General features: G+C 40.8%; 1 protein-coding gene across 1 annotated transcript; it reads left to right on the top strand.

Annotated features, from left to right (window-relative positions):
- The first annotated feature begins 3,088 nt into the window (after positions 1–3,088).
- LOC139475710 (sodium-coupled monocarboxylate transporter 1-like) lies at positions 3,089–21,234 on the top strand. Its single transcript, XM_071258898.1, has 15 exons — positions 3,089–3,454; positions 3,868–3,933; positions 4,298–4,349; positions 4,985–5,052; positions 5,298–5,452; positions 5,658–5,798; positions 8,442–8,571; positions 12,723–12,811; positions 15,825–15,940; positions 16,794–16,861; positions 17,898–17,981; positions 18,478–18,656; positions 18,953–19,053; positions 20,297–20,406; positions 21,190–21,234. The coding sequence occupies exons 1-15, from the start codon at positions 3,089–3,091 to the stop codon at positions 21,232–21,234; spliced, it is 1,770 nt and encodes a 589-aa protein (XP_071114999.1).
- The last annotated feature ends 3,957 nt before the right edge of the window (positions 21,235–25,191 follow it).

The raw sequence follows: 25,191 nt of genomic DNA, 5'->3' as shown, positions 1-25,191 counted from the left end.
ATAAAAGTTTTTCTTGGCAGCTTTCTTCAAATTGTTTACTTTATTTCTTTGTTTTCTATATTTAGATATATCATGTTCATTGCATGTTCGTCTAGCTTTTTTTCTCAGTCGATCTCTTATTCTTATTTCTCTACTTAGTTCACTATCAAACCATGGTTTATATTTTGGCCTTATTGTAACAGCACGGCTTGGTATGCATAAGCTTACATAGTTTTTAAGGGCAGTCGGGTAGCCTAGTGGTTAAAGCGTTCGCTCGTCACGCTGAAGACCCGGGCTCGATTCCCGACATAGGTACAATGTGTGAAGCCCATTTCTGGTGTCCCCATGCATGATATTGCTGGGATATTGCTAAAAGTGGCGTTAAACCATACTCACTCACTACATAGTTTTTAAATGTGGACAGCAAAATTTCACATATTTCATCAATAGACTCACAGGTATTAAACATGCACATCCAATCAGTTGATTCAATCAATTCATTTAACTTCGCATAGTCACCATCTTTATAAATTAGAACCTCTCTTACATAGGATTTGTTCATGTCAATGCAGTTCGTTAGTGAAACAACAACTCCCTTGTGGTCACTTATATCTGTGCTGAAATCGACAGCAACCGACTCTATACAATTACAATCGTCACTGATAGGGTCAAGCAGAGTTCGTGAACGCATGTCGGCTCTTTAATTACATTACGTAAACTCTTCCTATCTAAAATATCGTGCAGATGGTGAAGGTTGCAGTTGTGTAAATCTTCGTTAAAATCACCGAGTAGAACAACGCAAGGCGTATACTCTAGAGCAGTTTCAAGTGAGTGTTCTAGTTGATCCCAATACAACAAAGGGGTGTTACGTGGTCTGTACCACGTGCATAATAATATTCTCTTCTGAGGCAAGAAAACCTCGAAACACATATTTTCATAATTGCATGATTCTAAATCTTCCCTACATTAAACGTACAACAATGCTGAGAAATATACAATAATACCACCACCAAAACAATTCCTATCCCTCCTATAAGGAGCATGATAAAGGCCTATTTTCAGGTCAGTTGTGCTTACAGAATCATCAAGGTGTGTCTCTGTAAAACATACTATGTCGTATTCAGAGATTTTCTCAGAAATACGAGGTAGTTTATATCGGAGACTTCTTACATGTAAGTGAAATATGGATATTTCATTACTGTGTGAGTTTACTGAAACAGGCCCAGGATTTTGCTCGACATCTCCAGCAATATTGAGAAGTAAGACGAGGATTGGCATAATATGGAGTTAGTGAAAAACTGTCCCGAACAGAGGTATATTTGAACAAGACTACAACTGATGGATAAATAAAAGTGTTCAAAACATCCATGGAATAACCAACTAAAGTAGGCAGCGGATGACTGATTGATAATGCGGAATTTCCCCTTTTTTAGGTGAGTTGAATAACATTTGTTGTAGTGCAAACCTATCGATGCCCTGTACGCACTCAAATCAGTCATTGGCTAAAACAGGAAACAGTATTATCCAGGCAAGGGCACCGACAGGTTTGCTATTGTTTATGTTGCGAGAATCGAAGTTAATTTGTCTATTCCAAGTATGAATCGTACACCAGATACAGTATCTCAAAGTTCTACAATTAAAACTTGTAAAAGTAGAACACCATTGTACCACTTAACACATGAGTAAATGAAGGGTATTTACATGCAATGAACTACTTGTGTGTGCATACAGTACAAGAGTGAGTGTGATGAACTATACGGTAGCAGACAAACTAAATGAAATAAAGTGCAGTGATAAACATATACATATAGTAAGCATTAGGAATACACGTGCCCATAAATGCAATGATGTGCGAGATACAAGCAGATGTAGTAGAGTGCAGTACACTGTGCTACCAAGCCATGTTGTATGGACACTGGCAGTTTTTGTGTTGTGGTCAACACATATGAATGTGTTAGAAAAATGACATGAGTAGAATAAAAGAAAGATATAGAGCTGTATCTCTTGATGGGTGCACAGAGCTCGATCTCATATAAAATTAAACATACTGTTGCAACTTTCGAGTCTCATAAGCAAAATTAATTGTAAAGGATGTGAGATCTCAGAGTTTGTTTTGTTCTCGATTTGAGTTTTAATTATTCAACATTTTTTTTATGTCAGTTGTGTTTTTTTATCATGAATTGTTTTCCACCTTTTTCTTTGCAAGCAAAGATTCAAAATGAATACAATGAAGTGTCCTTGTTGAGATTTAAAAGTTTTCTCACCAAGTCATGGCGATACTTTGTAAGGTCCTCCGTTACAAATATTCTGGAGGGTTGACCCTTTAGTTTCTTTTTGCCATGTAGACCTGGGTTTTGGTATTGTGCGCAACAGACTTAACAAGGACCTGTGCTCGGCCATCAATGATCTTGCCGATAACATGCGAGGATCAATATCACGCTGAGAGATCTTAGCATGGAGACTTGTATCACAAATGTCAGTGATTATTTGGTGATTGCAAGTATTAGAGGTACGTGCAAGTTATGAATACTGTTGTATAACACAATTTATACAAACCATATTATTTCTGCCGTCATTTTAGTTCATATTCATAACTTAGCGAATCACTACTTTGTCTGCATAGACTGTAAATAGAGTTTTTTCTCTAGTATTGTGGGTGAGAGGGATGTTACAGTGTTAGGAGGTGAAAATATACCGGTTAACATATCCAGATGCGCAGTTATGTGTTCTACATGTTTTACACAACTTAAGTGATTACCCGTGTCATCACATTGCACTTGTCAGCACATTTGGCATATTTATCGCAAATATTATTTCACATACAAAACACATTAATTTATTTTGAGTGAAGTAGTTGATTAGAAATTTCCTGCGTGTTGTTAGTAGACGCTCACAATGGTAACGTAAAGGCAGCGGTGACGTTGGTTGACTTGCATGGATTCCTACAGGATCGCAAATAGTCAATCATGTAATGGTAATATTTGTCTCATTTATTGCAAGAGAACTACATAATGTCATAAAAGTGGAACAAACACTGTTTAATTAAACGTTTTTAGCATTATGTATTGTTTTTACATAGAACTTTAATCGGCGTCATAGAGGAGACAACATGGAGACGTCCTACAGCACTCAGACTGGAGAGGCCAAGACCCTGGGAGTGGTGGACTTTGCTGTGTTTGGCTGCACACTCTCTGTCATGTTATTTATTGGACTATATTTTGCATTCAAAAACAAGAAGGATCAAGATCCAGCTGAATATCTGGTAGCAGGAAGAAGTATGGGCGTACTTCCGGTGTCCTTGTCCCTGGCTGTGACGTTCCTCTCCTCCATGACTTTGCTAGGACTTCCGGCTGAGATCTACAACTACACCACGATGTTCTGGTGGCTGGCCCTGGGGATGGTGCTGGCAGTGGCGGGAGCAGCGCATGTGTTCAACCCTGTGCTGTACAACATTGGGATCACCAGCGTGTACGAGGTACCTGTGTGCATGTCACAACCTTTCACTCGTTTGTATCGAGAGTGATCTTTGAATATTTATTCGTTTCTGATATAAGAACATACATATTTGGTTTCGTACTTAGTAATAACCTTCCATCCTTGTTCTAAAATTTGTTTCATAAACATGTTCTCATGATTTCAATCAGGTAATATGGTAGTTTGGTCGTATTCATCCGCTGTCAACACTTATCAACACCTATCTGAGGCAACATTGTCAAAATGATCACCAAATGGTAAAGATGCTCTGACACAAAATAAATAGAAGGGACGATATTATGTGAAATCCAATCGTCATCTAGAGATGTACCCATCATTTAGTTGTTCCACCTTCAAACACGTTACGGTTAAAAAGCTGGACGAGAAATACCTTTCCTTGTGCTTTTATTTCAGTACATTGAAAAGCGTTTTGGAAAAACACTGAGGACGTTTGTGACCATTGGCTGGTTATTTGAAACAGTGAGTTGTTTCGGTTCAAAAGCACAATTAGTGGAAGTACACGCAAGCACGCACGCATGCACGCATGCACGCACGCACGCACACATATATACAACATCTTTATAATGAGAAACACAACGTTTCGGAGAATATGCTTACTTCTTCATCAGGTGAACGAATAACTGTATATATATGCATGCGCATACAAATACTCCACATTTGTGGTATTTCAGTTCTCTGGTTCAGCAGCTACTTTTAAATAGAACAATCAGAAATGTGCATCATAATACATTTTGTTATCTGATTTTTATTATATGACTTGAGTTCAGTAAGATGTCTACCTAAATCTCATCAGTGTTTAAGGTGCTGCCTTTTTTCTTTGCAGATATTTTACATGGGAACTGTGTTGTACGCACCTGCATTAGCTCTGAAAGCAGGTTAGTAATTACTGAACGTGCAACTCTGAAAATGAAAACTATTGAATATATAAAACATCATAGCCAGAGAATAATCCGTCTACACCACCTGCCAAAACAGATTCCATCTGGCGTAAATGAAAAGTATATGAGTGAGTGAGTAGGATTTTAGGCAAACTTTTTAGCAATATTCCAGCAATATCACGGCGCAGGACACCAGAAATGGGCTTCACGCATTGTACTCATGTCGGGAATCGAACCTGGGTCTTCGGCGTGACGAGCGAACGCTTACCAACTAGGCTACCCGAACGCCCCTGGAATGTATTTGAATAGATCACTCAAAATCAGTGAGGACACCGGATGTTCGCGTCAATGGTAAACATGTCCTACCAGTAGTACCCGCCACTCGCACAACTTGCTTAACATGTTAGTGTTTGTTGCCTTGCGCCGCACTGTGGTCCTCTGGCCATGCGACAGCGGCCTGTTATCAAGTGATCTATGGACCAGAAAATCCAGTTGATCAATAGCTCATTTACTGATTGTATTAAAACTTAAAACGAAATGTTGATTTTAACATTACATTGTATGTCTGCCGTGTACAAGTGCACATATCAATCTATTTTCTCATGTGACTAATATGATATTTAAACTTACAGTAACTGGTATGGAGTTGTGGGTGTCGATTGTCACGATAGGGTGTTTGGTCACAGTGTATACAACATTGGTGAGTTACATTGGACTGATCAACCAGTGAGTCACTGTCAAACGAACATGCAAAGCGACTGGTACACTACACACTGTAACTAAACTCGGGCGTTACTAACAATAATTGAGAGACATGTTTAACATCTCAGGTATCTATTCTTTTACTCACTTACAATTTACAAGTTTATGATTTTAATTGATGAGGAAATATTCATTATTTTACTTGAGTTTATTGCTCTATGTCTGTATTGTATGGCCCGTTAGGGTGGTATGAAAGCTGTTCTGTGGACTGACAGTTTCCAGGCTGGGTTGATCGTAGTTGGTCTACTGTCTGTCGTCATCCAAGGCTCCATCGTCCTGGGAGGATTTGACAGGGCGTGGCAAATTGCAAGTACAAACTCCAGGATCTATTTTGATAAGTAAGACGAATTAAATACTTTAAGATTATGAACCATTTCAATAAATGACAAAGACATAATATTAAAGACATTTTCTCTGGATAGATTATACAACATAAAGAGACCCCTGCGAATGAGGGCCTTTCATATTCCTGTGTTCGTATTTTACTGTTTTGTGTGTTTGAGAGACCTATCTGGAACAACTAACTGAGGTAATGCTGTTCAGCTTCAGTGTCGATCCTGGTACCCGAGTGTCAGTCTGGTCCGCTGTTGTTGGAGGGGGTATCATGTGGATGTCCCTCTATTCAGTCAACCAGTGTCAGGTACAACGACTCATCGCCTGTCCAACACAAAAGAAAGCTCAGATGTAGGTTTGCAGGAATTACGGGAATCTTGATAAATAAATGCGAGAAAAGCCTCCCGCTGTTACAGGGCCACATTCTCCTTTATTACATCACATACGGTAGTAGAGCAAATATAACAACGAAAACATGTCCATAACCATCAGCAAGCTCGACAGAAAGCCGACAGAGACCATTGTACTATCCCGTCTTTATAACAGGCATGTGTCAACAAAAAATACCAAACATTATAAAGGATACCGTAATACGTTTTACCCCATACCTGTGTCTTCATGTGGGGAGCTACGGTACAACACTGTACAACGCGGTACAACACGGTACAACACTGTACAACGCGGTACAACCCGGTACAACATAATCACAGTTAGTACATGTTTGACACACCAGTTGACATGGAAATAGCAACTAGCCAATGAAGTGGAATGTACGAAATTCGTATATATGAATGTATATGCAAGACATGTTGATAATTTGGTATTTCGTTATTTGGAGGAATGTGATAAGGTTGCACTCCAAGTTTCAGTTGCATCCTGAATGCATTTGACATTTCATATGGATGCTTTCGTATGAGCAAACATAATTCAGCCCTTACCAACACCTGTTTCCAGTAACTGGGAAGTAAATGAATAATGGATAATGTGCTTGTACGAGCACGTCCTGAACGTATTAATATACGCAGTGAAGCTTTCGGCCTCCCAGGCCTTCGCCAGGCACACTCTGTTGGTTTCCTGCTACATCACTTGAAATCCTTGTAATGGTTGAGTTAATACGTGAATTAAAATGTAACGTCACATGGGGAATATTTCAGTCATATCGTAACGAGACAAAATTAGACATTCATAATTCATATATTTAAACTATATTAAATCCTGCCATTGAAAGACAGTATAAAAATTAAGATATACTATCCCAAAAAAGAAACGCATAGGTGTTACTGATATGTCAAAACGAAAATAATACCTATAGTATTCATATTATCGTCAAAATATGTATCAATATTGGTAAGAGCATCAATTGACACACTTCCGTTTGCAACAAATCGATTTTTCTTGAAAATGTTGACTTTGATGTGATTTGTTTAGAATGAGTATGAAATGCATCGCCACAACGCAACAAGTGGCATCTTGCACGTTGAAATTGGGCAGGAAAAGCATGCAGTGTTTGGCAATAAAAAGCAAGCTTGCTTTCGGAAATAAGCATTCGTTCAGAAGGTGTTTCCAAGCCAAATGAACATGCCACGTCTTGATGCTGCCACAATGAACATCGCCATTGGAAGACTGCAGGTTGGCGAGTCCCAATCTTCTGTTGCCCGACGTTTGAATGTTAGCCAAAGCACAATATCACGGCTTACAGCTCGCTACAACCAAACAGGCACAACAAATGACCGACCCCGTACAGGAAGACCTAGAGTCACCACACCAGCCAAGGATCACTACATCCGGGTCCTCCATTTGCGTGACCGTACTGGTACGGGTGGGAGCACTGCGGCCAGGGTGCCAGGACTTAGGAGGATATCAAACCAGACTGTACGGAACAGGCTGAGAGAACCTGGACTGAGAGCCAGGAGACCCTACGTCGGGAACGTGCTACGTCGTCACCATCGTGCTTATCGTCTCCGTTGGTGTAACAACGTGACAGCCTGGAACCTTCGCTACTGGCGACGCATTTGGTTTAGCGATGAGTACAGATTCCTGTTGCAGAGACGAAATGGTAGGAACCGGGTTTACAGACGTGTTCATGAACGTTATGCCCCTAACTGCGTGCGTCAAGTGGACCGATTTGGGGGAGGGAGTGTGATGATGTGGGCGGCAATATCCTACACTGATCGTACCGATCTTGTCCAAGTCCAGGGAAACCTGACGGCTGTACGCTACAGAGACACCATCCTGCTACCACACCTCCTGCCAGCCATTGACGTCCAACGTGAGATTTTCCCACAGGACAACGCCCGGCCCCACACGGCACGTGTCACAACGACTTTTCTCGCTGCTAACAATGTCAACGTGCTCCCCTGGCCGTCCCGTTCCCCGGATCTTAACCCAATAGAGCACCTGTGGGAAGAACTTGATCGTCGTCTCCGTCAGCGTCAACATCAACCCCAAACTCTCCTAGCACTAGCTGCATTTCTGCAGGAGAAGTGGCGAAGGATTCCCCAGGCCTTTATCCAGCGTCTCATCCAGTCCATGACAAGGCGTGTGAGAACTGTTACTCGTGCACGTGGTGGGCACAACATAATTATATTGATACTCCATTCACGATTGAGGGGAATATTGTGAATGCCTTATCTCAAGTTATAGACATCATGGTATAGACATTGATCTATCCTAAACGGATGTAAAATTTCATGTACTCAAGTTCATTTCCTACCAAGTTATTCATGTTTTAATATACAACATTTTCTCAGCAAATACGGTTTATGCGTTTCTTTTTTGAAATTGTATTGTCAAAATATACATTCATTCAACAACACAATATAAAGACGGGCTATGGATCGCCAGCTACTGAAGGTAGATCACCATACTTGGGACCACAGGGACTTACAATATTTGCAATGGTTGAAGAAGGATTCAATTAATTGAATTGCCCTTTGGAAGTGAATGTGAAAAGAGCTGACTTGATTTGTCTGATACACCTGCTTTGTGTTGCAGTGCGATGTGGTGCAGCGGGGCCCAGCTGGTGCTCATTGTCAGCCTGTGCTGCATGGTCGGGGTAGTTCTGTTTGCCTTCTACAAGGACTGTGACCCCCTACAGTACAACCTCGTCAGCACGACGGATGAGGTGAACTACTCGGGGATAGTACTTTACAGTAAAATAAGGATCGCATTAGAATGTTTACCTCATTGATCGGAAATTTGCATTTTGACATCAAGCAAAGTAACCTGTACTTTCCCCTTGAAAATTACCGGTGAATATATATAAATAAATAAATATACCAATACTGTTATTATTGTTAGATAACAAACAAACCTCATTACAAAAAGAGCAATATGGCGCTGAATCTTCAATCAATATTGACGTCACAGCCTCACTGAGAAAAAAGCCTCGTGAGTTCTTCAAACTAAAATAGTGACAGCGACCAGAAGGCTTTCAAAAAGCCAATATACTATCCTGCCTGGTAGATAGCGCGAAGATGCTGACAATTAGTAAATATAACTTATTAAAAATAATGCACTTATACACCAAAAAGAATTAAACACATACATAGAGGTTATCACGCGAGTGTGTTTGGGGATGGTAAATATCCTGCATTAGGAATAAACATTGTATTTAGCGAGCCTTGGCGAGCTAAATACATAGTGTTTATTCCTAATACAGGATATTTACCATCCCCAAACACACAAGTGTGATAACCTCTTTATCATATAATGTCATTCTTTAATTCTTTGCTTCAAAATCGCTTTCCCTCTCTCACAAACATAACCGAAACATTGCGAGTTTACCTGGAATGCGCGCATTAATAATTATTACGTCACAGGGTAAGTGATGTGTCTGTCGGACAGTGACAGTAGCCAATATAGTTCCAACTGAAATAGGTTTCTTATACAGTGGCGAAGCAACATATACGCAAAACCAACAATTGTTTTTAATTGCCTTTCGTGGCAATCCATCGGTCTGTCCGCTAGAGTAACTGCCCTTTGTCAAAGGGAAGCTACTCTAACCCTATACTATGAGACGTCACAGCCACGGTCAGGTGTTGTTGACAGTCGGTCGGTCCTGTCATAACGATAAGAAGTGTAGTCAAATGTACACACAGCGACAAAACGAGACAAGGTAACAATTCAAACATATTTCCGCCAAATCCAACTATTCTAATTTGTGGAGGAGGTTTTAAGCCGCAGAGGTCTACAAGCACAGATATGGCTACTGATCCCGCTTGGCTAGGCCTCGTGCCCTCGACAAATTGTTTCGAAATTTATATCTCCAAAGTTGCCAAAACTTATAAAATGCCTTAGCTACGTCACAGTTAAACACAGATTTTCAGTATATTAGACTGTTCTTTTGATAATGATAGCAATTATCCCTGTAGTTTATCCAGATTCACGATGGTTAATTCTGACCCGATCGCCGAATGACGAGTGCGACGCCATGTTTGTTTATAAACAGTGAAAGTAGTCCCCACTTGACCTTTGATATTTGCATCTCTATCCGCATATGACCCCAACGGATATCGTTTTTATCCGTTGGCTTTATCCTGCCGCGAAACCTACCCATTATATGATAAATGTTTAGAAACGTGTTTCAATCCTAAACGGTATGCGCATTTAGAGTTGTCTATCTAAATACGTTTCGTATCTAAACACATGACATGACCTCAAACTGCCACCTGAACACATCCTTAACGCAACATCCCCCAATCCAAACATGTTTAGAATTTTAAAACCGTTTAACACGTTTAGAATTTAAACACCTGTACACATGTTTAGAATTTAAACATGGTTTATAAAGTGCATATCATCAGTAAAATAGGGATGTGATGTATAATGTATATTGAAATTACATGTGCAGATCAAATTCAAGGGCACTTGCATAAAACATGTACCACAAGGACTAACAATAAACTTGATAGACTATGAACATAATGATGTACAAATAGATCAAGTTAATGATGACTAGGAATATTGACACTTGTGACATTCGCTTCCAGTCTGGGAACAAACACCCAGTCCTCATTCACACTTTTAATCATAACACGCATCAGTATGGCGGCCATCTTAATCTTTATTTTTATACCAATGCGGTTCCTGAGACAAGATAGTACTACCTTACAAACTACTCGTATTAAGTGTGTTGGCATCTACTGGGCACTACAGCACAGCACAGGGGGTTCTGAGACGGTTTGATTTCCTCCCAATCTGTCCGCCCTGTTCCAGCACTGCCTGAGTTCCACCCAATATGTCCGCTCTGTTCCAGGACTGTCTGAGTTCCACCCAATATGCCCGCCCTGTTCCAGCACTGTCTGATTTCCTCCCAATCTGTCCGCCCTGTTCCAGGACTGTCTGAGTTCCACCCAATATGTCCGCCCTGTTCCAGGACTGTCTGATTTCCTCCCAATATATCCGCCCTGTTCCAGGACTGTCTGATTTCCTCCCAATCTGTCCGCCCTGTTCCAGGACTGTCTGAGTTCCACCCAATATGTCCGCCCTGTTCCAGGACTGTCTGAGTTCCACCCAATATGTCCGCCCTGTTCCAGGACTGTCTGATTTCCTCCCAATATATCCGCCCTGTTCCAGGACTGTCTGATTTCCTCCCAATATATCCGCCCTGTTCCAGGACTGTCTGATTTCCTCCCAATATGTCCGCCCTGTTCCAGGACTGTCTGATTTCCACCCATTAAGCCCGCCCTGTTCCAGCACTGTCTGATTTCCTCCCAATCTGTCCGCCCTGTTCCAGGACTGTCTGAGTTCCACCCAATATGTCCGCCCTGTTCCAGGACTGTCTGATTTCCTCCCAATATGTCCGCCCTGTTCCAGGCTTGTCTGATTTCCACCCATTAAGCCCGCCCTGTTCCAGCACTGTCTGATTTCCTCCCAATCTGTCCGCCCTGTTCCAGGACTGTCTGATTTCCTCCCAATATATCCGCCCTGTTCCAGGACTGTCTGAGTTCCACCCAATATGTCCGCCCTGTTCCAGGACTGTCTGATTTCCTCCCAATCCGTCAGTCCTGTTCCAGGACTGTCTGAGTTCCACCCATTAAGCCCGCCCTGTTCCAGCACTGTCTGATTTCCACCCAATATATCCGCCCTGTTCCAGGACTGTCTGATTTCCACCCAATATATCCGCCCTGTTCCAGGACTGTCTGAGTTCCACCCAATCCGTCAGTCCTGTTGTAGTTTTTTCTTTTCCACTCGTGTATGCCGTGACCCCATCACTAATGTATTTGCACACTTTTCCTGTGTGTTTTCTATACGCTGCTTGCATTACACTACACCCATCATGCCGTCTGCCCGTCATGTGTTGACTTTTCACGAACATCATGCATTTTACTATTACCAAGTCCTTGAAACTGTTTTCATTTTGCTATTCTGCAATAGGTCGCATTCGCTTGTTTCTACTCTGTTTCATGGAGGCTTTAGCGGTCGGTTCCAAATTATATACGCGATATCTAATCTACATTTAGACTCAATTCTGTGAGAGGCCTTAAAAAGTGATACACATAATAAAGTGAATGGATGGATGTCAACTTCTTCATTGTGAGGAACACAACGTTTCAGAATGAATGCTTACTCTGTCATCAGGTGCATAAATGCTAGGATGCAGAGAGCAGATGTATGTACATGTAAATACCACAAATGTAATAAGATAACAAAGGTGGAAACTTTATTAAGGAGGCCAACAGTAATGTAGTGCTGAGAGGTTACTAGCAATGGACAATGCAAGTGGAAGCCAGCTGGATTACTTGACGTTGATGGGGATAATGCGACAATTAAACCAATTATTGGTAACGAGTTCCTTATTTTACTTGTAATGGCGACATTGCTTGAAAAGGGTATAAGGATCTATAACGTCGCCATTACAGTAAAATACATAAATTGTTACTCATAAATTGTGTCTACTTTGTCAACCGTCAACCTCTAAGTAATGCCTACTTTGTCATCTGTCAACTTCTAAGTAATGCCTACTTTGTCATCCGTCAACTTCCAAGTAATGCCTACTTTGTCATCCGTCAACTTCTAAGTAATGCCTATCAAACAGATATGATCCCTGGTCACGGTTCATGACTGGCTGATGTCTTCTGATGTCAATGGCCACTTTTAGTTTCCTTTTACGGCAGATCTCCTGATGAAGGAGTAAGCATGTACTCCGAAATGTTGTGATCCCCATAATCAATCCATAAAAGATCCTTCTTACAGTAAGACTACCTCAAATTTAAAACAACGTATCTCCTTCAGTTGTGTAGTGTCTGAAATGTGATGTTGTGACTATTGCAGTTACTGCCTCTGTTTGTGATGGACATCTTGGGGCACCTGCCAGGTCTGTCTGGACTCATCCTGTCATGTATCTTCAGTGGCAGTCTCAGGTACAGCAATATCATTTGTTTATATATGCAATACATAGAAATCAGTACACAAGTTTCTGTCAGATACCCTGTATCTCACAGCGAATTGTTTTAAAACGTATCTAACGAGTCAAAACGAGTTAGATAATCTTACAAACAACGATATGTGACCCTACACAAAAAGGTTTCTGCCATATCTGTGGATTATCAAGCCGATCATCTAGATTATACGCATTGATGAAAAAGACCATTTGTCATTTTAGTCATATACGAGGAATTCAGGGATGAACGTACAGCCGCGGAGTTTGAAATACACATGATGTGCTAGGCGTCTCATAAACGGCATACGTCAAACGTGATTTTGTAACACTATCCTATATGGCAGAGAGTACACATTGGCGTTTGTGTATGTTCCCAAACATTCTCAACATTTTAGGCTTATCGACAACTTTTCAGAATTGTGATTGGTGATTTGATAAAAAAACAGATGCCTGTGACGATACATAAGCTATATTTTAAACTAAATTCTCCGCTTAAACACCCGGTATTCAGATTTCGAAACATTCAGTAAATAACGCCATGAATGGGGATTTATCAATGTATCAAAACTTGTAAGATTGACAATGTACTTTATTTTCAGAAGTCACTTTCAAGCTGAATTTTTTTTTTCAAAAATGACAGTGGATGATATCACAGAACAGAGAATGTCCCACAGAATTTAAAACTGTGAATTGTGTGTGTGCGTGGATAATATGTTTTCAGACAGTCATGTTTACTGCGATTATTCGAGAGGGGTGTCACACAGACATTGTAAATAGTCAAATCACAGCTTTATAAATATAATCGGTCTTTGGTAAGTGAGTGCGATATCGTGCAGTTGTTCTTGTGATTTGTGAGAAAAATACGGGCATTTCATAAAACCCCCATAAAACGTGGATAGTTTGGATTTTAAAGTGAGAGTTGAAGAGGAGAGACATATATGAGACTACATGTGGAATGCAGGGGTTAACACTTGTAAAACGTTTAAAGTGAGGGTTGAAGAGGAGAGACATATACGAGACTACAAGTGGAATGCAGGAGGTTAACACTTGTAAAACGTTTAAAGTGAGGTTTGAAGAGGAGAGACAGCACCCTCTCATCCGGGATGAATGTAACATAGTCATCTCTTTCAGCACCCTCTCATCCGGGATGAATGTACCATAGTTATCTCTTTCAGCACCCTCTCATCCGGGATGAATGTTACATAGTCATCTCTTCCAGCACCCTCTCATACGGGATGAATGTTACATAGTCATCTCTTCCAGCACCCTCTCATCCGGGATGAATGTACCATAGACATCTCTTCCAGCACCCTCTCATCCGGAATGAATATAACATAGTCATCTCCTTCAGCACACTCTCATCCAGGGATGAATGTAACATAGTCATCTCTTCCAGCACCCTCTCATTCAGGATGAATATAACATAGTCATCTCTTCCAGCACTCTCTCATCCAGGATGGATGTAACATAGTCATCTCTTCCAGCACCCTCTCATTCAGGATGAATATAACAAAGTCATCTCTTCCAGCACCCTCTCATTCAGAATGGATGTAACATAGTCATCTCTTTCAGCACCCTCTCATCCAGGATGAATGTTACATAGTCATCTCTTCCAGCACCCTCTCATCCGGGATGAATGTACCATAGTCATCTCTTCCAGCACCATCTCATCCGGGATGAATGTAACATAGTCATCTCTTCCAGCACCCTCTCATCCAGGATGGATGTAACATAGTCATCTCTTCCAGCACCCTCTCATCCGGGATGAATGTACCATAGTCATCTCTTCCAGCACCTTCTCATCCGGGATGAATGTAACATAGTCATCTCCTTCAGCACCCTCTCATCCAGGGATGAATGTAACATAGTCATCTCTTCCAGCACCCTCTCATCCAGGATGAATGTAACACAGTCATCTCTTCCAGCACCCTCTCAACCAGGATGAATGTTACATAGTCATCTCTTCCAGCACCCTCTTATACAGATTGAATGTAACATAGTCATCTCTTCCAGCACCCTCTCATCCAGGGATGAATATAACATAGTCATCTCTTCCAGCACCCTCCCATCCAGATTGAATGTAACATAGTCATCTCTTCCAGCATCCTCTCATCCAGGTTGAAAGTAACATAGTCATCTCTTCCAGCACCCTCTCATCCAGGGATGAATGTAACATAGTCATCTCTTTCAGCACCCTCTCATCCGGGATGAATGTAACATAGTCATCTCTTTCAGCACACTCTCATCCAGGGATGAATGTACCATAGTCATCTCTTCCAGCACCCTCTCATCCAGATTGAATATAACATAGTCATCTCTTCCAGCACCCTCTCATCCAGGGATGAATATAACATAGTCATCTCTTCCAGCACCCTCTCATCCAGGGATGAATATAACATAGTCATCTCTTCCAGCACCCTCTCATCCAGGTTGAAAGTAACATAGTCATCTCTTCCAGCACCCTCTCATCCAGGGATGAATGTAACATAGTCAACTCTTCCAGCACCCTCTCATCCAGTGATGAGTATAACCTAGTCATCTCTTCCAGCACCCTCTCATTCAGGATGAATATAACAAAGTCATCTCTTCCAGCACCCTCTCATCCAGGATTGATGTAACATAGTCATCTCTTCCAGCACCCTCTCATCCAGGGATGAATGTAACATAGTCATCTCTTTCAGCACCCGTTCATCCAGGGATGAATGTACCATAATCATCTCTTCCAGCACCCTCTCATCCAGATTGAATGTAACATAGTCATCTCTTCCAGCACCCTCTCATCCAGGGATGAATATAACATCGTCATCTCTTCCAGCACCCTCTCATCCAGGTTGAAAGTAACATAGTCATCTCTTCCAGCATCCTCTCATCCAGGGATGAATGTAACATAGTCATGTCTTTCTGCACCTTCTCATCCAGTGATGAATATAACATAGTCATCTCTTCCAGCACCCTCTCATTCAGGATGAATATAACATAGTCATCTCTTCCAGCACCCTCTCATCCGGGATGAATGCCGTGTCCGCGGTGGTTCTACAGGACTACATCCGACCTTTCTGCAGCTGTAACATCAACAACTTTACAGCTTCTGTCATCACCAAGGTTACAAGTAGGTAATATGTCATTATTGACAGAGTGTAATCCATTAAATCATTTTGAAGATTTAGTGATCATAAACAAACAAACGCTCAAGCAACCATTATGGACACATAACCATGTCTATGACCCCCTAGTCGCGGCTGACATTGCAGTCGAGACAATACTGCTGACCATCCGATTCCAATGCAGGTTTGTGTAAAAGTGATTGATATAGTCCATGCTGATAACCAGTCACCTGTGTGGTGCGGGCGATATTATCATTGTACCAGAATATAATCATTGTAGGAAGAAACATTGCTGTGTGTAAATAAAAGCGACAAAACCCTTTCCATATTCAATAGAAATTTCTGCAGAGCCTATAGTACAATTATATCATGAATATGTGTTTATGAATCACTATCAAATGGTGAGATACCCGGCGTCCGCAACCTGCAATGTCGGAAGCACCCCAAACAAACTAATGCAAAGGTAAGTCAGTTGTTCACCTGAAAAAACATGGTACGAGTCAAAATAGGGAATTGCATCAGACATCGTTTTTATCACTGGTGCGTCAAATTTGTAAATGACCTCCACACGTTTACTATTAAACTTTATGAAAGCTTTGCCGGGTCCTTGAATGTGGGCATCTTGATCAAATAACTTATGAGCAAGAGTCGTATGAGAGAGATGTCTTGAGATTAAACAGTTTGGAATCCCCTGGGTTAATCAAGAGGTACGATTTGCTGGACGTATTGAGTTGTCACTTAACAAAAGAATGTATGTGGTATGTACCCTCAGGAGGTACTGTTACCAACCCTGCCCGGATTAAAGATGTCAGAAAAGATATCAGTGTACCATGAACATTTTATATTGTCTGCTTTCAGCTGTAACATGTGGAGCTCTGTGCATTGGGATAGCGTTTCTTGCTTCAGGAATAAATAACTTGCTTGAGGTATATACAAATACCGCACGCACATAGTCCACCAATGAAACAAGGTCTCACTTGTGGCTTGAATTGAATCAAAATTTGTGAATATACCTCTGTGACGTCATGAACTGTCGAAATTAAAAAGAATCACTGTTAGGCAATTCCTCCGATGTCAGGCCTGAAACGTACCCATTAGCCAAGTATGTGCTAGAATGGATTGTTTATCCAGAAATAATTTGAGGCCTCGTGAAAAATCAACATTATTATCTTTTTCTCAAAGCGCTCTGGTTTTACAATATTCAATGATGTTTACTTTTCTGCCCCTAGTTTTAACCCTATCTATATACACCACATGTCATATATACATCAAAAGCCTCAATGCAAATATGCATGTCAGTGCGTTACTCCGTGTCCAAGATTACTGAACTATATTTCTAGCAGCGCGTGTAATATGACATTATAGATACACTATATCAATATTACCATACATCATACATTTATGTTTCGTTCTTATGAGCAAGTTTGAATATATACAAACATCTTTATCCAGCTAGCCCATTATAATTATAATTCTCATGTACACTGTAAAAAGTACACATGTAAAAAGTACACTCAATGGCATAAAAAATAATGTCACGAATTATGGTACAGTCGGTCAATAGCCAATGCATGTTCATTCTGATTTTTTAAAGCAATGGTTAAGAATCATAAAAAACGGTGGATCTTTAAATAAATCTTACAGAGTGAAATGCCCAAATGGCTTCCCATTGGTTTGGCCAGTATTGACAAACCAATATCATGTTTTAGTTGTCGGGCATTCTAACCTACAAAAGAAATACATACCTGTCAAATATATCACGTGTGCTAAAAAGAATAATTTTATCTCAGTATATGAGAAACCTTGCACAACGGAATTTAAGCTTCTGATTCTTTGTCCATTGACAATAACGCGATGATGTTGACACTTGATTTACTTAGAGTAAGAAAGTGTATATGTTATTGCCCTCTTTGTGGAAATGCGTCATTAAACGGTTGATTGTATGTGTGTCACATTGCACAGTTGGCCTACATCACCAATGTCATTGATGGACCAGCGTTCGGGGTCTTCATACTTGGGATGTTCTTCCCTCGAGCCAATCACTGGGTGAGTCTTCGCACCTTTGTAGCAACACCGTTATTTATTAACCTTTTCACCGAATACTTTCAATACTGACACTAACAATAGAACGCCATGCCATCATGTATAAGATGAACAACGTTTCATCATGCGGTGTTCACTTCTGACAAAGTTCTCATTGATGACCAACATGTAATAATACATCATCAATGTACTGACCACACGTTTAATGCACATCAAGAACATTGATATAGTTGTTTACGACGAAAATCTTTCAATGCACATTGAAGGTGGATATTATATTGACAAGGGGTGACACGGAAACGGATACTAACTTTGCTATGCTAACACAACGCTTATACTATGTTTCACGCAATAGTGACATGACACGATTTGTTCATGTACATGTTTCAGTTTTATCTTCAGGATTACAATTCGTGTCGTGTCATTATTCCGTGTAATTCTCTATTCTCCATATATGTGCTGATGTAAATGATAAGTGTCACATGTTTACCAATTGCAGGGTGCCCTGTGTGGCTACATCTCTGGCATCACCGTCATGTTGTGGATCGCTGTTGGAGCCTTCATCCACGACATCACCTCGCCAATGTCGCAGTTCTCTGTAAAAGGCTGCAACTGGAACGCTACCAACTCCACCATGCCCACGACACCAACACCGGTTGCCAACAATACTGCCGAACAGTAGGTTAATGTTCATGTACTCTTGTGGTTTCAAATACTGCGTGACTATATGAAGCCCAGAGAATGAGGGCATGTCCTGTCTCGACTCTTAAATTACTGATCATACTTATTTGTCCAACACTTTCATAGTCTTAAATATAGCTCTAAAAACAGTCATCCCATTGAAACAGTGTTATGCTTTTACATAGGAATGTTAGCCTGTAAATCAGCAAACGTTTCTTCATGAACACGTTAACTTGACGTAAGGTACGTTCTGCTGCATTAAGAAATGACGCCTCGTAAACATATACTTCCAGGGACGACACTCTTGCTATCTACCACATGTCGTTTCTCTACTACTCAGCCACAGGGGCCTTCATCAACGTGGTTGTCGGCATCATTGTCAGTCTCATCACAGGTAACTCCTTAATCTCATCACAGGTAACACCGTTAATCTCATCACAGGTAACACCACAGTCTCTTAAATCTCATCACATGTAACACCGTCAGTCCCATCCCAGGTAACTCCTTAATCTCATCACAGTTAACTCCTTCATCTCATCACAGGTAACCCCTCAATATCATCACAGGTAACACCACAGTCTCATCGCAGGTAACTCTTAAATCTCACCACAGGTAACACACCATTCTCAACACAGATAATTCTTAATGACAGTCTCATGACATGTAACACATCACATTTCAGGTAACACTACAGTCTCATCACAGGTAACACGATGTCTCATCAGAGGTACATCTCTCAGATTCCAGGTAACAAATCTCATCACATGTAACACCACAGTAAAATCACAGGTAACACCACAGTAAAATCACAGGTAACACAACAGTAAAATCACATGTAACACCACAGTAAAATCACAGGTAACACCACAGTAAAAACACAGGTAACACCACCGTAAAATCACAGGTAACACCACAGTAAAATCACAGGTAACACCACAGTAAAATCACATGTAACACCAGAGCAAAATCACAGGTAACACCACAGTAAAATCACAGGTACCACTACGGTCTCATCACACGTAACACATCACTCACATTTCAGGTAACACCACAGTCTCATCACAGGTAACACCACAGTCCCATCACAGGTAACACCACAGTCTCATCACAGGTAACACATCTATCACAGTCCAGGTAACACCACAGTCTCATCACAGGTAAGACATCTATCACTGTCCAGGTAACACTTACACAGCACATGCTGCTGCCATGACATGTTCATCATTATGTTTCCCGTTACGGTGTTGAAGGCGAATAATTCGAAACGGGACTGTGTTTGCTTATGAATTGAATTAGATGCAAACCATAAAACAGTTACTTATGTAGCACACATTCAAATCCAATATAAAAACAATCACGTATTTAGTATTACTATCATAATCTTAACTGTACTGCGCCATTTGAATTCACAACATGTACTTTACCTCCAGATTACAAATGCACCATACCGTGTATTGTACAAATGCTTCTTTAACAGACAAAGATGACATAATGAATGAATGTATTATATGACGTTAAGTGTGATAGGTTGTCAAAATATTTAAATAATGCACATTCGATCACTGGTGTCACTGATAGAAATGATGAACAGTTGGTTGCTTCCTATTGCCTTTTTTGAGCCGCCCTTTCGTCCACAGGTTATGGGAAGAACGTTAACGTGGACCCTAAACTGATCTTCCCAATCGTCAGAACGCTCTTTCCGTGTCTGCCCAAGAACGTAAAAGAGAAATGTACTTATACACCTCGGGTACGTATTTAATGTCAGTGTCGAGGGCAGGGGTGGCCAAGTCGTCTAAGGTGCCGCGATTCGCTGGGCAACTTATGATTGTGGGTTCGAATCCCAGTTCGCCCCGATTATGTTTCTAGGTTTGTCAGCACCATACTTGTGCTCGTGGGTTTCACCAATATAATTGGATCACGGTTAAAGGTGGCGTTAAACCCAACTCACTCATTAATGTCAGTGTCACGTGCTCCTGGGATGACATTATAATATATAGCAGTTACACATTCACTTTATCAAGTTCCTCAGACACCCTTTGATACGACATGCTTTGTCTGTAGCAGGGGCGGTCGGGTAGCCTAGTGGTTAAAGCGTTCGCTCGTCATGCCGAAGACCCGGGTTCGATTCCCGACATGGGTACAATGTGTGCAGCCAATTTCTGGTGACCCCCGCCGTGATATTGCTGGAATATTGCTAAAAGCGGCGTAAAACCATACTCACTCACTCACTTGTCTGTAGCGTCTCCGCCATGTACCCAGCAGTAATGTGACATTTCCCAGGGTTATGTTGTATGCATGTGATCTTGTATTCTTTATACACTTCATTGTATTTTGGGGGCGGTCGGGTAGCCTAGTGGTTAAAGCGTTCGCTCGTCACGCCGAAAACCCGGGTTCGATTCCCGACATGGGTACAATGTGTGAAGCCCCTTTGTGGTGTCCCCCGCCGTGATATTGCTGGAATATTGCCAAAAGCGGCGTAAAACCATACTCATTCATTCATTCATTGTATTTTGTTTCTGTTGTCTTGCAGGAACCCAAAACGATAGAAAGTACAGAACTAACAGAAGCTGTGTGAGAGTTTGTTACAGGCATGCAGCAATGTCAATATCATGCAACACTCAATAACATCGATACTGCATATAATCCTGTCAAAACATAGGTACTTGTTGTGACAGGTAGACAGTTTATTAAGTATGCAAGGCCATATGCCCCAAAGTGCAGGTCAGGTTTAACTAATACATGGACATCAACGGGATCAGAATATAGATATATGTATATATGTACATCTGAAAATGATATATAGAAGATGTTGGACTAACGTGGACTTTATTATTTTATTATATATTACATGTACACCGAGTGAACATTTAACTCATGTTTGTGTGTGTATATATATATTCGTGCTTGTCAAAAATATCACTAGCTATGACGTCATATGCTTCGTGACGTCAAAAGCATAACGTTGGCTGTCGCTTAGGACTATTATCACTTGCCCGTGAAGAGATCACCCGTTTAATAAACATACAGCTGTGTTACACATTGTGTGATACCAAAACGCGTGCTTGTGTACTCTCGGAACACGTTTAACGAACAAATATTGAAAGCTCTCAACATCCCTTGGCTTATTCAGCGACATTGCGTGTGGAGATGATAGATCACTGAGAGGAGCCTATGCATACTCGTTGACCCCAGCAACCTTGTTGCTAGGCTGACGTCACATGTCATTGTTTCGCGATTGATCTTGCAACAAAATTCTACAATTTACGTCATCGGGTATTGTGACGTGATTGTTAACTTTGAGGTGCAAGGCCCGCTCCACAAGGCGATCGTATTGTAGCGCAACGACAGTTGTTAGTCTAAATTTAAAGGGGAAGTGTACACGCACAAATCACTTTCTTTCTTTTTCTAAACAAAATGCAATTTTAGAATTAGTTAGTATCTGTGTTTGAAAATATACACTCATTTTTTTCACAGTGAAAGTAGGAAGCTCACAATAGTGTGAAAGTGATATGCCGTTATGAGGCCTTCGTTTTACGAGCGAAATAGGCCTGAGTTATCCCCCTTAGATTATGACGTAATTGGTGCCAATTCAACTGGGTCCCTGTCTATTCTCAACGCAAAAGATATCAAGGACCAGTTTGCGGTAAAACAACATGGTCTACGACACACTCCGGCGAAGTGGTGACTCAGCATAACACAATTCTGGCTGGCATCTGAGATGCTAGAATCACAAAACTGTACCTACACCACGTGAAGCGGCTCTAACAAAGCATGATGACGTCATAATGTTTATCAATTGGCACCAATGACGTCATATTGCAAGGGGCATAAGCCATGGTGTTTTTGTTATGGAAATAGAACACTTGGTAAATGTGAAAAATATAAATCGTTTTAGTGCAAAAAATATGTTAATTAGATATGATGTTTTCATATTTTTGTCTATGACACTTCTATGTTAACACTTTTAATGTGGAAAAAGTACAAGAAAAAATGGTTCATTTCCGTGTGAACTTGCCCTTTAAGTATGTGAGTTGCAATATTCTTAGCCCTACGATAATTTTGTGAATTCTAAAGGTGGACCTTTAGATGGTATTAAATTAAACGTTTCAACTTTTGACTTGTTTGAAGTATTATTCTGTTAAACTCAATTGGACTATGGCGTGGATCGTGTAGGTGTGAGCCTATTCATACTCAACAGTATAATTCTAAAAACGTTATAAATGACAAGTAATAAATAAAATACTAAACTCGCTCCGTGTAAAACCAAATTTATGAAACTCGTGAAAAGCTGTGGTATCTGAGGAGCGAAAAAAAATTGGTTTTACACGGGAGCTCGTTTAGTATTCTATATTTACTTCTCCCTCTGTTTTCACTGTTACATCATAGACATTATGACGCCACAAATACTACTGTTGGACTACAATGTAAGTTCAAGTTTTCTTTACACCTGAAGAGCCGTTGAACGGTGAAAGATCTTAAGGGATAAAGAAGTTTTGACAAGCACGAATATTTGGACTCTGTCTTTTTGTATATTTAATACTTTTACACCTAAATTAGATAGAAACTTTATTCTCAACGTTTTATATTTTTTCACATATATAAAGAACATGTACTTGTTATGTAGATGACATGATGCATGGCGGCCACGTGTGTCTGTACACATCACACTCACATGTTCTTTGATGTTATGCCAGCACAACTACACCGTTATGTTCTTAGACTTTCACTTCATGTGTGGATGTTGGGTCCGACGTTGTTGGTATTTGATTGTACACAACAATCCGATCTATTTCTATATCTCTTCCAAGAGTCCTTTATTTCCTACAGTGTGTCATGGTTCACCCGGTCAGAGTGTGTGTATGGTGAGATGTATTACTTGAGGTGATTACGGCTGTTTTATTGTTTTCCACACACTCATTTCTTGCAATAAAAAAATGTTCATTGATAACAAAGATGTCGAAATGTATATTAATCGTTTGATATTCTGGGTTGTAGGTTTGAGTCAACTGTGTATAATGCCACTGACCTCAGTGCTAAACTCATAGTCGCCACCTTTTGGCGGACTTTGCAGGGTGCGTCGCGATTTGTGGCCGTCATTGGTTACGTGTTGCTTATTCGGCAGAATCTAAATTGTCTTATTGTCTAATGACAATACTTCAGAATATAATATTGTTACGAGAAAATGTATGATGAAAACATTATACTGAAACACACATTTTGAAACACACACTCTCCCTCTCTTTCTGTCTGTCTGTTTGTCTCTCTCTCCACTCTCTCTCTCCCCCTCTCTCTCCCCCTCTCTCTCTCTCCCTCTCCTCTCTCTCATTCCCTCTCTGTCTCCATGTCTCCCTCCCCCCCTCTCTCTCTCTCTCTGAACCCATATCTTGGGCTCCAACTCATGTTGTTTATGACCAAAGTCATCCACAGACACCATGAATAGATCATGTACTTGAAGATAGAATATGCATACGTAGACATGTCTTTTCGAAATGGATTCGAAATGGATTTTAGCCTTTGTGACGTTAATCAGAGTGACATAATGAAAAAGTAAATAGTGATTTTAAACAATTCCCAGTAATCCTTGTTGTATTGTTGTCCACTTGTAGGATGAAATCGTGGACTGACTCAATAACGTATGTAGTATATGTATGTGTCAGTTTATACAGAGAAAGTACGTCAAAGTATTTCAGGTACAAAGTGACCTAAGTGTTGCCTTATGGTCCTCATGATACACTGCGGCGTCGCCAACTTCATATGGCCGGGCTCATTTAGCAGGAATATGTATGTGACAATCCAGTATTTTGAAACGGTCCTGATAAAATCGCACACCTTACGAACAGAGAATGCTAGTGCCACTGCAGAATGTCCTATAATTCAATCTTGAGGCACTTTGGTAATGGGCGGAAAAATCTTTCAGGAAATATGCAACTGTCAACAAATCTGGACGTGTTGCTCTTGAATCCAATATTAGCATCTCCATCAGATGACAACATGGTACAATACACTGCTGTACTCAACAAATGTGTCCCGTCTTTCCACACGTGCTCCGTGATCCAATATGTCTGTGTAAATCAATAACAGAGTAACTGCAAACGTAGCAGCTGTTAAACATAACGGTACTTTACCTACATATGTATACGTACACACGAGCACACGCACCTGTTTGTATTGCGGCTATAACTTTTACTTTTCATGTATATATATATATACAAGACTCGTGATCTGTGAAAGTAAGTTAATGATGCACGTGCACGCTGAAGGGGCTGGACGTTCATTGTGTTGTGACTATTTGACTTAATAAGAACGTATCAGCTTTGGGTCTACATTGGGGCACGGGTGCCCCAGTCGTCTAAGGCGCCGCGATTCGCTGTGCAGAGTTGCGTCAATTGAGCACGCCAGAAACCTATGATCGTGGGTTCGAATCCCTGTTCGCCCCGTTTATGTTTCCAGGTTTGTCAGCACCATATCCTTGCTCGTGGGTTTCACCGAAGTGGTAAACGTTTGAGACCTGCATCACTTCGGGCTTTCCTCC

The sequence above is a fragment of the Haliotis cracherodii genome, unplaced genomic scaffold (assembly GCF_022045235.1).
Source record: "Haliotis cracherodii isolate W230 unplaced genomic scaffold, xgHalCrac1.p SCAF_3, whole genome shotgun sequence".
NCBI classification, from domain to species: domain Eukaryota; kingdom Metazoa; phylum Mollusca; class Gastropoda; order Lepetellida; family Haliotidae; genus Haliotis; species Haliotis cracherodii.
Note: the sequence above shows the minus strand (reverse complement) of the source record. Positions and strands in the feature narration are given on the sequence as shown.